Source organism: Blennius ocellaris (genome assembly GCF_963422515.1).
Source record: "Blennius ocellaris genome assembly, chromosome: 17".
In the NCBI taxonomy this organism is placed as follows: domain Eukaryota; kingdom Metazoa; phylum Chordata; class Actinopteri; order Blenniiformes; family Blenniidae; genus Blennius; species Blennius ocellaris.
In genome coordinates this window covers 2,229,389-2,246,912 of record NC_137666.1, presented here as the reverse complement: position 1 = coordinate 2,246,912, position 17,524 = coordinate 2,229,389, and the positions used below count along the sequence as shown (strand labels likewise).

General features: G+C 46.8%; 1 protein-coding gene across 1 annotated transcript in view; it reads right to left on the bottom strand.

Annotated features, from left to right (window-relative positions):
- Positions 1-216: 216 nt before the first annotated feature.
- The window catches only part of pxdn (peroxidasin), a 66,711-nt gene continuing 49,403 nt past the window's right edge, over positions 217-17,524 (bottom strand). Inside the window, exons 15-23 of the mRNA XM_080512808.1 lie at positions 16,041-16,198; positions 11,985-12,991; positions 11,405-11,901; positions 10,176-10,310; positions 9,754-9,962; positions 6,000-6,111; positions 5,766-5,898; positions 3,166-3,279; positions 217-2,682 (exon numbers count right to left, since the gene is read on the bottom strand). Of these exons, the coding sequence (XP_080368934.1) occupies positions 2,536-2,682; positions 3,166-3,279; positions 5,766-5,898; positions 6,000-6,111; positions 9,754-9,962; positions 10,176-10,310; positions 11,405-11,901; positions 11,985-12,991; positions 16,041-16,198 (2,512 nt within the window). The 3' untranslated portion in view covers positions 217-2,535. The remainder of the gene's footprint in view (positions 2,683-3,165; positions 3,280-5,765; positions 5,899-5,999; positions 6,112-9,753; positions 9,963-10,175; positions 10,311-11,404; positions 11,902-11,984; positions 12,992-16,040; positions 16,199-17,524) is intronic.

Below are 17,524 nucleotides of genomic sequence, written 5' to 3'. Positions count from 1 at the left end.
TCAACCTGACACTAATGTGACCCCCCCCCCCCCCATATATATATATATATATAAGAAAAACACAGATACTGTAGTCGCTTCCACTTCATTCCGTGAAGCGAGTGCGTCTGTCTGTGTTGAAGAGACACCGAAGCATAAACCCCCCCCCCTGCTCTGATTGACACAAGATCCCAATCTGCCCCCCCCCCCCTTCCCACCCCCACATTACGCCTGCTTTCCGCTCATATGGCTTCCATTACAGTGGAATGAGGGTCAGAGGGGCCGCGCTCCGCCAAGGCGACGTCACGCCATCCTTGAATTCTGCAATATGGCAAAGAAAGTGGGAGGAGGAGGAGGAGGAGGAGGGTGGAGGTGGAGGGTGGAGGAGGGGGAGGGTGGAGGAGGAGGAAGGGGAGGGAGGAGGAGGGGGAGGAGGGTGGAGGTGGAGGAGGAGGAGGAGAAGGGTGGAGGAGGAGGAGGGTGGAGGAGGGGGAGGGTGGAGGAGGAGGAGGAGAAGGGTGGAGGAGGAGGAGGGTGGAGGAGGGGGAGGGTGGAGGAGGAGGAAGGGGAGGGAGGAGGAGGGTGGGGCCACGTCCTAACCGGGTATCGACACAGAAACGGTTCTCTAGAAATGGAGGAGGAAGAGGAGGAGGAGTGGACGCTTGGCGGAGGAATGCGTGCGAGCTCGTCCTCGTGTAAACCGGAGCCGTCGGCACGGCGACGGAACAGGAAGTACTGAGGAACAGAGTGCGATGATGTGCAGATCATTTTAAACGCTTTTCTTTTTTTAACTGATTCAATGCGCAAAGAAAACATATCAGACGTTTTGGATGGGAGGGAGGGAAGGAGGGAGGGAGGGAAGGAGGGAGGGGGGGAGGTCATGTGCGGCATCGGGCCAATCGAATACTTCAAATTCTGCAATTTTCTTTTTCATTTTCACCCGACAGTTAATGTGGCGTTATGATATAAATCCAATGGTTCTCGAAGTGAAAGTGTCTCTCTCTGGTTGTTAAACTCTTTCATCGTCTTCAGACAAACTTTAAAAGATCTCCATCGCTCTTTCCGTTTTGTAGCGTTTCATCATTTTTATGTACGTCACTACATATTTTTAATGTTTTCGGCCCAGAAAATTATAAAAAAAAATTTTTTTGCATGGTACAATTTTCAATTATGAATATTTATAATATATTTAAAAAAAAAATTTTGTATCACACTCATATCTTGCTATTAAACCACGGCCATCGTGTCTTTAAAGCACAGAAAGAAGTCTGAGGTTTCCCGGAATCCTCCCACATGATCGGAACTAATCAAGTGATTGGTGAGATTCGTTTTGACCGCGACACACGTCACGCTTCGCGTCTGAATAATTTGCACAACATTACATTCGCGTTCGATTTAACCTGCTTCCCTGCGCCAGTCCCGCGTTTCACACATGGTTCAATAGATTTTTTTTTAAAAAGAAAAGAAAAAAAAGATGTATATGTAGATTGAGAATTGGCTTGAGGTCCCGTTTCACACGGCGTCGCTTTAAAAGTGAAAACGCGTCGTTTCAGAAAAGTTCGGAGGAGCGGTAAATCAGTAGACGTTTTTTTTTTTGTTGGTTTTTTTGTTTTGTTTTGTTTTGCATTACAAACATTTTTGTAGGGCTTCACATTATCTTCATATGTAAGCAAAAAAAAAAAAGATAAAAGGGAGGAAAAAATAAAAAAAAAGGTACGTAACATGAATATAAAAAGCACCGTGGATTAAAAGATGAAGTAACTCTATTCATATAAAGTCTTTTTACCTTGAATAAAACCATCCTCTCACATGTGACGTATCATTAAAAGACATACTGAGCGTATATATTGCATACAAAAGACAATACTTCGAAGGTTTAGTGATTAAATCATACTGGAACAAAAAAAAAAAAAAAAAAAAAGGGAGAATAGCACCAGTTTTCGGCATCTCTAACCTGAGAATTTTTTTTTGTTGTTTTCGTTTTTTTGGAGCGACAGCAAAATGGCTGCCGCCTTCTCGGATCTACTTCCCTTTCCCGCTCGGCGACCTTTCCGCCCCCCCCCCGTCGTCAAGCGTCAGTCACGCGGGGTGGAGGAGGTGGTGGTGGACAGGGGGGTTGGGGGGGGGGTAAAACACAGCCGGGCTTCAGGAGCGCTGGCGAGCGAGGAGGAGTTTTCGTAATCCAGCGACTGGTCGTCATCCGCTCATCAAGCCCCGCGGCTTCAGTGAATCCATCTTGACCGGGCCGCCGGGCCGCCGGGCCGCCGGGCCGCCGGGCCGCCGGGCCACCGGGCTCCTCGCAGGGCGGCGGCGAGTAAAAACCAAAACCAAAACACAAAAAAAAAAAAAAAATGTAAAAAAAACCAATCCCTCCCCTCGTGGAAACATAGTAAAAGTGAGGCGAGGCGGTCGGTCCGTCGAGGCTGTGGATCAGTTTCATCTCCGCCCTCGATCTGTCTGATAAGTGCGCGGCTTCAATGGACGACTCCGCGGCGGCGACGGCGGCGGGGGAAGAGTGGGGGGAGGGGTTTGGAGGTGGGGGTGTGGGTGGGCGTGTCAGACGGCTCCTGAGGGCGACTCGTCCGGCCTCGCGTGGTCGTCCGCCGGCCGGAGGCACGCCGGGCAGCAGGAGCCTTTTAGCTTGACGGGTCGTTTGCACTCGGCCGCCGGACAGGACTCCACGAAGCAGGTCACCTGGGCGTCCTGGGGGAGGAGAGCGAGGAGGACGAGGAGAACCAGGGGAAAACGCTCGGTTAACAGGAAATGTTATTATCGTCATTATTAGAGATGATTATGTTGATTTATGTACGACTGAGGTGTTCGACCACCGAGCAGAATTACGTTACGTTACATAAACATTTATTTCAACACGATGCGTTGAGAGCTGGACTGTCGTGTCTCAGATCTTCTTCCTCCCGCTTCAGTTTGCCGAATCCCAATTACCTGAAAACCTACATGGAAGAGACACTGGATCCGTCCTAATAGTCCCTCCTATCTCCTTTCCTACGCACTTCTCCTGAACCTCCGGGAAGTGTTTCAGTGATAAGGAGGAAAAGGAGGCTCGGTGCTTCCTTCAGAACCTCCTTTACCCGAGGAAACACTGACGCGTTTAAGGAAAAGTGGATAGGAAAGGAGATAGGACACACACACACACGCACACATATTGATCCGGCGGTGGAAACCTACTCTGCATTCACATGTGGTGCAGGGGTCCTTCTTCCACCGCTCGCCGTCGGTTCGCTCGCGCCCCCTGCTGTCGGTGCAGTCGGTCTTACTCAGACGGGCTTCAAGTCTTTTAATCTGCGGGTGGATATATATGGAAGAGAAACACACAAAAAAAACAAACAAACATCTGGCTCAATACCAACATAACAAACCCCAAAGCACATGGAGAAATCAGCATTTGTACGAAGTTCGTTCAGGAGGGTTCCGCCGAATGAAGACTCTTAATCAGACGCGGCTGTTGTGTAAAACAAGTCAATTTGCCACACGTCCTGCCATCTGAGAATAGTTGTGGATAAATATGAACGTCACTGTTCTTGTGTCGGACGCTTGAAAACGCGCCGCCCCGCTTTGAAATTAGCACTCAAAGATCCACTTTTTGTGTTTTTGTTTGGCTTTTCGCGACAGCAAAAAAAACAAACAAAACACTGAAAACGCTGTAGTTTCCACGTCATGCCACCAGTGGGTGCTGTTTGTTTTGTTTTTTTTGCACACGTGTGCACGCACAACAACAATAACGACAGAACACGGACCTTCATATGGACAGACGACCACGTTTGGATTGTTATTACAGGCGACTGTCAAAATAAAACTACCAAGTCGTCCCAGGAGATCGTGGACTGGGAATCACGACACTCGGGGAATCGGACATTGCCGCTGCTTGTCCAGCTGCTCGCACATGTGCAGAAGAACTGTTGAACACGGCTGTTTTAAAAAAAAAAAAGTTCAATCTTGGGATGCGTTTTCAAAAAGCTGCGATTTCAACACAGACGTCCTGTAAACGGACCCTCAAAAGTCAAATGTACCCGTTTTCCCTTGAAAATGTCGCAGTGTAAATGAGATAACTGATCTTCTGTGAGGTGGAAACTTGCTTACAGGTCTTTGCAGCAGGTCACGTTTCAAGATATCTGACAACATACAGCAGTTGACCACTGACCTGCTTTCAGTGCACCGCCTGTAGAAGTGCACAAAATACATTTACACTTCAAACAGAAGAAGCAGTAGAGTAGAAAAACCCCCAAATGTGTACAGACCAGGGGTCGGCAACCTTTAATGCTCAAAGAGCCATTTGGTCCGGTTTCCCACTGAACACAACACCCAGAGAGCCGCACACATTTTATTTTGACAGTCCCCCAGGAGGACACGACACACAAAACCTTCTTCACTGCTGGTTGACGACTTACAACTAATAAACTAAACTACATGAACTAAGCAACAAAAACACAATTACCGACACTACAAACCTAGCATAACCCCCAATAATTACATTTAAAACACAACAAACAGAAACTCCCATAATGCATTGCAGCTCTCGGCTCCTTTATTGCTACACATTATTAAAATGGAAGATACATGTGGGAGATCTGGGATTTTTAGCACCATGAGTGTGAGCGGTGTGGCGTTCAATGTCCTGTAGTTGTTGTGTAATTCACTAGAATGTTCCGTCACTCTCAACAAGTCTGGAATGAACCTCCTGGAACTGTCGGCGCTCCGCAGCGCAGCGTTTTTTTGTTGTTTTTTTTTAATTCTTTATTTATGAGTTTTTATATTTTGACACAATAAAACATACAGAACATTGTAGAACAGGGACCAGTAGACAACAATTATTTCTCAATTAAAGAAAAGATATCAACAATAAAGATGAGAGAGAGAAAAAAAGAAAGACTAACTATAGTTCTACATTTTGAGTATGTAATTGGGCCTTTTTGCACTGGTGTGTGTCGCCCACTTCCCCCCACATGCATCAAACCAACCATTATTTATTATCATTAACCAAAGCAGTCAACTCTTCCATCTTATAGATTTCCACTGTGGTTTCCCACCATAATGTTAAAGTTGGTATGTCCAAGGATAGCCATTTCTTAGTCTGCGCAGCAGTTTTACTGTGAAAGGTACAGGAAGCTCCCGGCTTCAGACACCAGTTGAGCCGCTGTCATGACCTGCAGCCGCAATTCTGCGTTCTTCATGCTAATTATTGTTGCGTAATGACGTCACGTCGCTGCGTCGTTCACGACCCGCCTACATTTTCCTCCACTCTTTGTAGCGGGACGGCGCTCTGGGTGGCGCCTTGCCTCCCTACGTCCGTCCGGGATGAACTGCAGTGGGACGGAGGCTCCAGGAGCCGCAGTGGAGGGCCCAAAGAGCCGCGGGTCGCCGACCCCTGGTCTGGAGCCTAAATGCCTCTTTTGCAAATCCATTAGCGCCGTCACCTGTCGGGACGCGCGGATCGATTCTCAAAGCAAATAGAGAAACCATAAGGAGCGGCGCTAATGCAACAAACAGCGGCGAATGCGGTCCCGGGTGTCAGCGTGGGTGTTCTTCACTCAAAAATCTGCTTTTGCCATCAACTCCCGTCCTCTGATGTCACCCGCCGTCTCGCGTTCGCCACAACAAAATCCGCCGCCCGAGCCTCCGGCCGTCTGCGGCGGCTAAATGCGTCGCGCAGACGGTGGATCTGGCCGGCGTGGGCGGAATACCTTCCGTCAGAGCGCCCCCTCGTGTCACATGGTGTGTGTGTGTGTGTGTGTGTGTGTGTGTGTGTGTGTGGACAGGCAGAAACGCACCTGCTTCCGTAAACTGGTGATCGTCTTCTGCATGTCCGACACGAACTCCTGGAAGTCGCTGGCCGAGGGTTCGGCGCTCTTCTTGGAGGCGACGGTCACGTTGGCGGGGCTTTCCGGCGATTCCTCCGCCGACCTGCAACCACCGTTTTGAAAATCTTCACGGGTTCTCGAGACCCCTCCCCCCACCCCCCCCCCATCGACAGTCGCCGAAACCGACAAACACGAGGGCTTCACCTGGTCTCCTGGTCGCTGGCGGCCGGTTTGTCCTCCTGGTAGCTGTGCTCGGCCGCCCGCCGCCCCCTGAAGTGGTACGACAGGGCGTTGAACTGACCCTTGGTCCGGCAATCTGTGGGGAGCAAACGGGAAACGAAGAGACTTTTTCACCTCCGGAAACAATCTGAGAAACATTCAAATGCTGAATTTTGTGACATAAAGGAATTAAATGTAGATTTTTTTAAAACTCCCCGATCCCAACATATATGTACATACATGTACATATATGTACATAAAATATAGGAAAACGGCCAATTTTATATATGTCACATATATTCAAAACCTATATCAAAACCTATATTAAAACATATATATTTATATAGGTTCTTTCCATGTGGGATTGTAAAAAAGGCTTGATTGACAAAATAAAGAAAACGACAAACCATTTTGTTATACATTTCCTTCTTTTCCACTATCTTCATACGAGAAAGAATTGTCCTTATAAATGTTTCTGGAAAACATGTAGACATCATAGCTTTCCATCGCCTCTCACAGCTTGAAGCAGAACCCTCAGGGACCGGACGCCGCTTGCAAGACCCCCACCCCCCCCCCCCATACGCCGGCGGAAACTCAAAGTTTGCCACAGAGAAGAAGTGCGGATGTCACTCCGATCGCATTAGCAGAAACATTAGAAAAACTATTTTTTTTAAATTGTAAATCAATATTTTGTTGAGAATGCTCTTGATCTCTCGCTCTGCACTAAATACCTTGCATTGGAATTTGCCTGAATTATATTTTGACACTTACATTTAGTTCTAAAACGTTGCAGGAGAACTTTTCGGGACATTCCACTGTGTTTTTTCATTAAAATTGGCCTTTATTTTGAAGTTATAGTCATTTTCTGGAGTAATTATTTGTTATTGGGTAAAAACTATAGGCAATTTCATCACGTATACTCAAAGTTTGCCACAGAGAAGAACTGCAGATGTCACTCCGGTCGGATTCGCGGAAACATTAGAAACATTTTTATTTTTTAAATCGGAAATCAATATTTTGTTGAGAATGCTCTTGATCTCTCGCTCATCACTAAATACCTTGCATTGGAATTTGCATGAATTATATTTTTACACTTACATTTAGTTCTAAAACGTTGCAGGAGAACTTTTCGGGACATTCCACTGTGTTTTTTCATTAAAATTGGCCTTTATTTTGAAGTTATAGTCATTTTCTGGAGTAATTGTTTGTTATTCGATAAAAACTATAGGCCATTTCATCACGTATACTCAAAGTTTGCCACAGAGAATAACTGCAGATGTCACTCCGATCGGATTAGTGGAAACAGAGTGAAGCAAAAAAAAACTTTTTTTTTTTTTATTGTAAATCAATATGTTGTTGAGAATGCTCTTGATCTCTCGCTCTGCACTAAATACCTTGCATTGGAATTTGCCTGAATTATATTTTTACACTTACATTCAGTTCTAAAACGTTGCAGGAGAACTTTTCGGGACATTCCACTGTGTTTTTTCATTAAAATTGGCCTTTATTTTGAAGTTATAGTCATTTTCTGGAGTAATTATTTGTTATTGGGTAAAAACTATAGGCAATTTCATCACATATACTCAAAGTTTGCCACAGAGAAGAACTGCGGATGTCACTCCGGTCGGATTAGCAGAAACATTAGAGAAGAATAAAAAACATTAAAAAAAAAATTGTAAATCAATATTTTGTTGAGAATGCTCTTGATCTCTCGCTTTGCACTAAATACCTTGCATTGGAATTTGCCTGAATTATATTTTTTTACTTACATTTAGTTCTAAAACGTTGCAGGAGAACTTTTCGGGACATTCCACTGTGTTTTTTCATTAAAATTGGCCTTTATTTTGAAATTACAGTCATTTTCTGGAGTAATTATTTGCTATTTGGTAAAAACTATAGGCAATACTCAAACCACAACAAAGAAAAGTGTCTTAAGTTCAATTAAAAGGTCAATATTTTGGCGGTCCAGCATGTGGGCCCTCAACTAAAAACGCACCGAAGCGCGATAAGCGCCAAGGCAGAAACCGATGAATGGAGTCAACCTGGCTGCGTCTTTATCGGGACGTTTGAAGCCGGCTGCTGGGCTATCAGATAACACTGTGAGAGCGACTATCTGAGGGGGAAAAAAAAAAAACCCAAAACAACCACTTCCAGCACACACATGCAGTCGACTCGCTGTAAATCTGGCAGACGGATCAAAACAAGCTCCAGCCAGGATATCGTCTGTTTATTAGCTCAGTCGTACAACATGTCAACACAGGGCGACGGCTGGAGTCCAAGACGGGATTAAAGAGGCGCTGTGCTGCTTCTCTGTTGGGCACGTCACGAAATATGCCGAGGCACCTCATTTCCAGCTACATTTCTATTACGCCATCCTGCAGTGACTGTTCATTTATGCTGAAAGCAGAATCCAAGACTCTCCCTGCCCATTTGTATTTTTTTGCACACAGCTGAAAAAGTAACGCATAATTCAACATGCAGAGACTGGCCGACACCGAGATTGCGAAACCGGTGCGAGTGTAAAGTGGCTTTTGTTTATTCGAAAACACAAACGCGTGGTTAAACCCAGGGTCCAGAGCAGAATTTCTCCGCAGACGATCCGTCTGTGAGTTCATTAGCGTGCCGAATGGAAAAAACAGCGCTTGGCCAACGGAGGAGGGCGGAAACATGTTCACATGGAGCCGGATGGGAAGACGTGGAAAACCTGTAGCGTTTATTTTCAGGAGTTTCCTCGCGGTTGTTTAAGAACAACGTATACAGTTTGTGCCTCCGGCTCGTCAGGAAGATCGCCAACACTAACAGGCGAGTATATAATAAAAAAAAAAAAAAAAAAAGCTGGATGAAAACATCCTTTCTTACTCTGGAACAGTGTTAACAGAACAGACTTCTTCTACGCTATGCATTATATGTTGGGACTGGATTTCTGAAATCGTTCCAAAAAAAAATATCTCGGAGATTTAAACGTCTGATTGCCGACGTAAAATCCAACTGACAGCAATTCAAGATCCAAGTAGAAACTTTCCTTTTTTGGGTGATATTCCCATAACATTTACTGGCCTGTACGACTCATTTTATTCTGAAGGCGACTGGATATTTGAGCCTCGTTCCTCAAGCAGAGAACAATGAACACTGGTGGGAAGAGACGGCCATGTGGGATTACTGTTTCAGTGACAGTCAACTATAAAGTCGAATTCAAACGCCATATTTATCGGAAGTGAATGTGCAAAAAAAGATCACATATAAGGGTTGAACTGACTCAGCTTGACTCGCGACAATAACAAAAATAAGGATTTATGACATCCTACCTGCTCTTATAGTTGTGGACTGAGATCTTTACTTCTTTTCCATCTATGAATGCTGTAGCTCCAAATCGTGTTTGTTTTTTTTGTTGTTGTCTTGTCATGTCTCACAAATACCAAGATCCTGAGGGGTTAGTTAGTCTGTACAGTGTGCCATTGTTATTGTCTTTATTATTCATGTATATATGTTTCGTTTTGCGCCGTTTTGTTATTGACAAAAAAATTCAATACAAATTTAAATTAGAATTTTTTTTTTTTGAGAATTTGTTGATAGGTGCAGCAATGTATACTGTATGCAAACTTCTAATGTCAGCAAAACCTTGCTTATGTATGTTATTCAGCATTAAGCATGCTAATCACGGCGACACAGAAAAAAAGGGGAGTGGCTGCCAGGAATTGTTTTGTTTTTTCCCCCCCCGAGCTTTTAACGCTGCTCTCACCTTCACAGCAGTCCTGCCACATGCGCAGGTCGATCTGCGGCACGTCGTCGCAGCTGCCGTAGCCGTGCGGCAGCTCGGCCACGTTGAACACGTCGTGCTGGATGCGCGTGATGTTGTCGCCGTTGTCGCACAGCACCCGCGTCAGGGAGGCCTGCTTCAGCTGGGTCAGCTGGGCGGGGGTGAACACGCCGGGGTTCTCGTACCAGAACCTGGACAGAGACGGAAGACATTTTCCCCGTCTTTCAACTTGTACCGACATAAAAAAAAAAAAAAACAACAAACCCCCGCTTTGCACTCGGGGGAGTGGCAACTTTTCAAGCTTTATGGTAAAATCCGAATTAGAACCCTGGGAAAAAGGAGATTTTACATGACGATCGGCGGTGTGGACAAGCGAGCCGTGCTTCGTCGCAGTCTTACTCTACCTGTCGCCGTCCCGCAGGCGTTTGAACTGAGTGGTGAGGAGACACATGAGGGTGGGCCCCAGCCGGCTGCCGGGCACCAGGTCTTCAGCCATGAGGGCGGGGAACAGGTCGATGTTCAGGGGGGTGCCATACAGCCTGCCGGGGGGGAAAACACAGTCAGCAGGGCAACATTGGGGGGGGGACCATGACAAATGAGGCTGGTGTCAAATTAAAAAAGTCCTAGTGAAATGAAAACTCGACCTCCAAAACACTCTGGCTGTCGCTTCTAGGATCCTTTTCATGCTAACTGGCCGAAGGGTAAAATGTTAAAACACGGCAATCTGCGAGAAAATAGCCGATAAATATCTCCTCTGCTGGGCGGAGCTTCTGACAATAATAGTGACATCACGAGTTGTGCACACACCCAAGTTGTGTTTACATTATGGAGGATCAGAGTTTTGACCACGAAGAGGCTGAATTTAACCATATTTCATCATCATCGTTATTTCAAATCCAGTGATTGATGAAGAAGACACAGAAGGTGGTTCTGCCATCGGTGACCCCGTCTGGAACATGTTTGAGGAAGCAGAAGACGCTTCGTCCTCCATTCGTCCTCGTCTCCTCGCCTCAGCAGCCGCCAGTTTTCACCTTTGAGGCTTTGAGGCTCCTGACTTTTGGCAGAACGACCGGCTTCCTGGATCGAACACGTCCAAGCGCTTTTCCGACTGCGCGGAATCACCGAAGATGAGTCCAGGTATTACTTGATCGTCTACTAGCCGCCCGAGCTAGCGGCTCCCGCTAGCCGCGCGAGCTAGCGGCTCCCGCCGCCCATGCTCCTTTTCTCCTCTCTTGGTCTCTTCCAGACTCAATCTTTCATCAAGGCTCATAAAACGCCGACTATAACTTCAAAACACTGTAAAAACTTGGATATTTAAGAGGGAAACAAGCCGATATAAACACAACAGACGGAGATCTGCACAACTCGTGACGTCACGCCCACGAAGAAGAAGGATTCCCCCGACTTCCTCGGCTGGAGATTCAAAATTCAAATAACTTTGTTATGCAACAACAGTGGTGGGGCAGAGTCGGAGGAACCTTAGAAGTAGAACCCCAACTATCGTTTTTTGCAAAGTAGTGTTTTACATTTCACGAGGCCTTTAAGCCACCACTAACAGCTCCGAAATATTATTATACAGAACACACAAGACGGAAAAACCAAAAAATTGTCTAACTGCTTCGCGCCTCATTACCTCTGCAGTTTCTCTCTGACGCTTGGATTCTTGATCTCGTTCCTCAGGTCGTCAAACGTTTGCGCCGAGGTCAGGTTGCAGAAGGTCCGGTAGTCGTTGTACGGGGGGATGCCGTGGTCCCGCCCCCTCTGGATGTTCATGGCGGCCAGGTCCAGGGCCACGGCGTGGGCCATGGAGAACAGCCTCTCGGTCAGCTCCGTGTTGAGCAGCTGCGTGGTGACCCGCATCTTGCCGGCGACGCCGAAGAGGCCGCGGAGGAGCGGGTCGATGCCGCCCTCGTTCACGATGCGGTACGGCGAGAAGAACGCCCGGTGCAGGGAGATGTGTCCCTGAGGGATCGGCTGGAAGTCCTCGTCCAGCCGGTAGAGGATGGGGTTGATGAGGGTGTGCCCAAAGCGGAACGCGGCCGTGGCGAACGCGCTGAGGATTCCGGCGTTGATGTTGGGGTTGTAGCCGGCGTAGGACTCCATCATCTTCATGCCTGCCTCGCCCAGGATCTGTGTGAAGATAAAGTATTAAATGTTTTAAAAAACAAGTAAGTAAGTACACCAGAGCTTGACGTTAGCGTGCGGCCGTTAACCTTGGGGAGCCAGTGGCTGTAGGTGATGTGCTGCATCTGCGCTCCCACGATCTTCCTGGCCTCGTGGTAGATGGTGTCGCCGTCCCAGTGCGGGTTCAGCCGCAGCAGCTCCGTGGCGATGCGGTTGTGCTCGCGGAACCAGACCGTGTGCATGGCGGTCAAACCCAGCTGCTCGTTGGCGCGGTGGTCGCCGGCCAAGAAGCACGGGATGGGGCTCTCGTTCTCGTCCCGCATGCACTCGGTGGGCGGCCCGGCGGCGAAGGGCAGCAGGGGCTTCCCCGTCCGCTGGATGATGCCCTGGCGGAGCAGGCCCCGCTGGCTCGCCAGGTCGCGCACCTCCTCCGACTCGTGCCGCGAGCTGCCGTAGACGTTGGAGGCGTCGACGTACGAGGTGAGCTGGTTGATCTGCTCCCGCGGGTAGACGCTGTTCATCAGCAGGGACGTCATGCCGCTGCCGCACACGGGGCTGGAGCGCACGAAGAACATGCAGCGGGCGCCGCTGCGCAGCTGCCGGGCGTCGTTGGCCGGGAACTGGATGGGGAAGCAGGGCGGGTCGTTGGTGCACACCTGGGTGCAGAGCTGGCCGTCGGAGAAGCGCGACTGGCTGAGGGCCGCCACCGTCGAGTCCAGGTCGTGGTCCAGGAACTGACCCCACTGCATCAGCATGTGGGTGTAGCGGTCGTCCGGCGTGACGGTCTCCGTCCCGATCATGGCGGTGGAGACGAGCCGCGGCAGCGGCAGCCGGTAGGCGTTGTGCAGCCGCTCGGTGGCGCCCCTCGGCAGGTTGAAGCCGTTGTCGTAGACGGGCTTCAGGAGGCGCTCGAAGGCGGTGAGCGAGGCGCCCCGCATGGGGTGCTGCAGGTTGTTGCAGGTGCCGTCGTGGCTGCGGTACTTCTGGTGGAAGCAGATGTCCGAGCAGTTGTTGAAGCGGCGGTGGGCCGTGCAGCCCGACAGGTTGGCGATGACGTCCAGGAAGTGCGGCGAGACGAGGTCGTTGTACCGGAACGCTGCGTAGAGGCAGTGGGGTGTTGACATCTTTAGCGTAAACAGACTGCAGATCTGCGTGTGTGTGTGTGTGTGTGTGTGTGTGTGTGTGTGTGTGTGTGCAGATCAGACCGCAAAAATAATGCATTTTCACTTTAAACGGACATTATTCACGCTCCAAGCTGATCTTGTAGCTACGCCAGTAATGCAACGATGCAGGTATCAAATTACCAGCAGTTTAATGGTGCAGTTAATGGAAGCTGGTAAAAGAGGAGGTCCAGAAAAGAGCAACTGTGTAAGCTAAGACGAGACGAGACGAGACGAGACAAGAAAAGAAAAGACAAGATAAAGAGCAACTGTGTAAGACAAGACAAGACAAGACAAGACAAGACAAGACAAGACAAGACAAGACAAGATAAGATAAGATAAGATAAGATAAGATAAGACAAGATAAGAAAAGATAAGATAAAGAGCAACTGTGTAAGACAAGACAAGACAAGACAAGACAAGACAAGATAAAGAGCAACTGTGTAAGATAAGATAAGATAAGATAAGATAAGATAAGATAAGATAAGATAAGATAAGCCTTTATTGATCTCACAAAGGAGAAATTTTCTTGTTACATTCTGCTCTTAAGGACTCATGAGTAGGAAAGACAAGAAGTGTGCAAACAGTTATGTAAGAATAGAGGAATCTTATATACAATGACCATCAACAACCCTAAGGACCAAAAATATTTACAGTAAGAGTAATAATAAGTAGATTAAAAAAAATAGGACTAAAAAAAAAGTTCTAAGGGGAGCAAAATATACAGTAAGATGAAATACAAGAAAAATAAACTATGATGGGGGCGGCAAAGTGTAGAATAAAGTACAATAAACATACTGTAGTAAAAAAACAATACCAGTGTTGGCAGTGCAGGTTCCGTCCTAACAAGTGCTCAATTAGTGACGTAGATAAAGTTGCCACTATGAATAAGAATTGCCTCTCAGTGTCAATACTCTCATGAAGTTCCACGGTAATTGTTGAAGTAACTTGAAACAAAAAAAACAACTTCCCACAAACCCCCAGGGGCCACGTAATTACCGCACTGGAGCAGCATTCAAGTTCACAACAATCCGGTGTCTCCTAATGATTCACACTCCTATATTAGCTATTTTTATAGTAGATGCAGTCATTCCTGGCCGCTGTCCTGAGGGCGCCGGTCACACCGTGTCACAGACCTGCCCGGACTCGCTGTGATATGTGGGAGCTGCTCTGCAGGGGCTCATATGTGGAGCACATCAGTGTGTGTGTGTATATAAAGTGTACAGCAGTGCATTTATTTAAAAACTGTTCAACGGCACCATTATCTCAATGTAATCAAATACATTTGAAGGGAAATGACAGTATTTTCTATTCCCAACTCCCAAAAATGTGTGTTTATAAGGAGGAAAAAAAGCCTTTTCCTTCCCAGATGTGGATTTAATAACAGAAGAAATATCTTAACCAGAAATTTGCTGATTGGAGTTGAATCTCAAAGAGAGAGAATCTCAAAGCGATCGGTTTAACAAAGGTTACGAGAAAGCCTTAAATGAAACATATCACAGTCAAGGTGGGCAAATTGTGCAATTTGAACGCGAATTAGAAATTCTCCAGTGGTGGAAAAGCCTGCATTGGATATTTGATTTGCTTCAAGTGCAAACCCCAAAACAGGGGAGTTAAATACATGAAGCCCAGTATCACCGTCAGCGGGTAAAATAGAGCCACATTGACCTTTTAAACTTAAACTTTGAAGTATTTCTTTGTTGTGGCGCAACAGTATACCTCGGGAAAATGTCTATATTATCACAAAACCAAACAATCACTACAATCTCATCATGAAGCTCATTTCAATGATACTTTCTGGTGTCAAATACAGTGACGTGCTCAAAAACTTCTCCTACAACTCTTCCGTTCTGAAAAAAAAAGAAGATTGCTACGCCTACAAAAGGAGTCGTACATTGCAAAACGGACAAAACTACTGCTATACTTTCAGATATAAGATCATCCCCACACACCACACACACGACCTGTGCAGTGTAATAAAACAAACTTAACATGCTGTACCAAATGCTGTAAGAATGTAAATTGCCTGGAATTGTAATAGAAAAGTGACTGTCAATTCAGATGTACTGTGACACTGTTTACGTTGCTGTATGGTTTATATGTTTCTCTGTTCTTATGAAAAAAAACGAATAAACTTCAAGTATAAAAAAAAAAAAAGAAGAAAAAAATTAGTTTTCTTTTAAATTCTTACAATTTCCATGGTGGTTTGGTTGGATTGGAGCCTCTTGTGGCTCATGTTTGACTCTCCTGCTGAAAAAACTAAATCTCATTAACATTGATTTATCAAATATTCTTCGCTAATCCGAGAAAACCTTCACCTGCAACCAGAACTTCAGCGCAGTGGAAGACACAACATGATTTTATTTTTGTCATCCTTCGATCCACAAAACTGCAAATGTTCTAGTCAACCCGTTACAACGACTTCCTTCACACACCAGAAAGTCATAACACACAGTGGTCCGCTGTTTTTTTTTGTTTTTTTCCCCTCCAAGCGTATGTGAAAGCACAGTTTCAAGACGCTCGCGCACGTAAGACATGCAAATCAATCCCCCGCCTCCCTACGCTCGCGCGTAATTGAGGCAATCTGTCCGACACAAACCGCGTTTAAAAAAACCCTGTCCCGCGCTGCGGCGGTTGATTGCAGGTTAAGTGCGGCGCGGCGCGACACAGGGACTAATAAACGTGTTTACGGGGTGCTTGTCAACTGCTCCGTGATTACGTCTCTCTCTCTCTCTCCCCCCCCCTCTCTCTCTCTCTCGCCCTCGGGCTGTACTCGGGAGAAAATGGCATACAGATGGGAGACTCGTGCACGGCCAAACGTTGCTCACAGCTACCAGACAGAATTGGATTACTGGCTTCACGAGACTTTGCTTAGGGAACTGTTTTGGAAGCTCAATGGCTGCAACCGAGTGAAGAGGGTCACCTCGCCGCGTGAAGGGTGTGAAAGCACTGGTGCGGCGGTGTCGGCGTGGCGCCGGGGCTCACCGGTGCCGTTGGTGTCCACCATGAGGCCCTGGTTGACGTGATTCTGGATGAGCAGGAGGGTCTGCTCGAAGATCTCGCCGGCACGCGCCTGCTCCACCGTGTAGGGGTCGCGCGGGTATCGGAAAAGGGCGAGCAGCTCCCCTGGGGTACGAGGCTGACTGGAGGGATGAGAGAGGGGGGAGGGGGGGAGGGCGGGGGAGGAGGAAAGGGGGGGGGGGGGGAGGAGGGGAGGGATTAGAAACGACATGTGCATCAGTCAGACGTACGAGAAAATGCACCGTTTTGGGGGATTTTGTTGAAAACGATGACGCTACCATTGTTGAAAACGAGTTTTGCAGTCAAATCACACATATGTTGGATTCTTCAAATGTGTGAGTCTCCACTATAAAACTACCTGGACGGGGAGTCACGACATCGTTATCCTTGCAAGTGGTTCACGTGCAGTGGGTTTTTGGTTGTAAAACGCCAATACAGCAAAAGACCAACGAGGGGAAAACGTAAAGAAAAAAGTGACTCCGCGCTCCATTGACGTACGATATTTCCCGGGGGAGTTACCGTATCTCCCAGACAGCATCTTCACACAAAATGTTTCTGCTGCAGCTGAAGCAGGTCAGGAAGACTAAATATGCAGAAAACATCCGAGTTATTTCCCGCATGAGCCGAAATCTCCTCCGTCGCAGGACGATCACTACGATATTCTGTCGTTCTCTCGACTGAATCTGTCTCACCTCAAACCAAATTAGGCATAAAGCCCATTTATGGAACTTTTGGAAGTCAAGGTGTTGAAACATGAGAACATGAATATGGTGAATGATATTCAGTTTCGTGCGACTGTGCATTAAAGATTTGATTTAGTTGATTTAGTTTATTTTATTTATTTATTTGAGCAGTACACATTCTGCTCAAAAGGAGTGGGGCTGGGGTTAACCCTAACCCTAACGACCATATCGACACGGACTAAACGTACAACACACACACACACACATATATACGTCGATCCTACTTCTTCAATGCATTTCTTCTTCTCTGTATGTTTCAAAAGTCTTTTGTTTGTATTTGTATTTGAACAGGTTGATGTTTGGGCGTCGTTTCAACTCCGTCTCCTTTAACTGTCGGGCTAAGACTTTTCCGGGTCGTGTTTCTGTTTCTGAGTCCTAAAGTTTAATTCGTCACGTATTTCTTTTTCTTTTCTTTTTTTTCCCCCCCAGAGTATCACAATGCTACGGAGCCCCTCTGGTGACATTGGTGAAAAAAAATATTATTGCTTAATAACGCGTGGCCACGCGTTATTAAGCAATAATATTTTTTTTCACCAATGTCACCAGAGGGGCTCCGTACAACGCATATATACATACAATTAGAAAATTACATTTGTTGCTGCACATCACGAATGTAGAACAATCATAACATTGATGCATTTGGATACAACGAGATCTCAACAGGGATGTCTAAAAATAAAATACCAAAATACAAAGTTCTACATT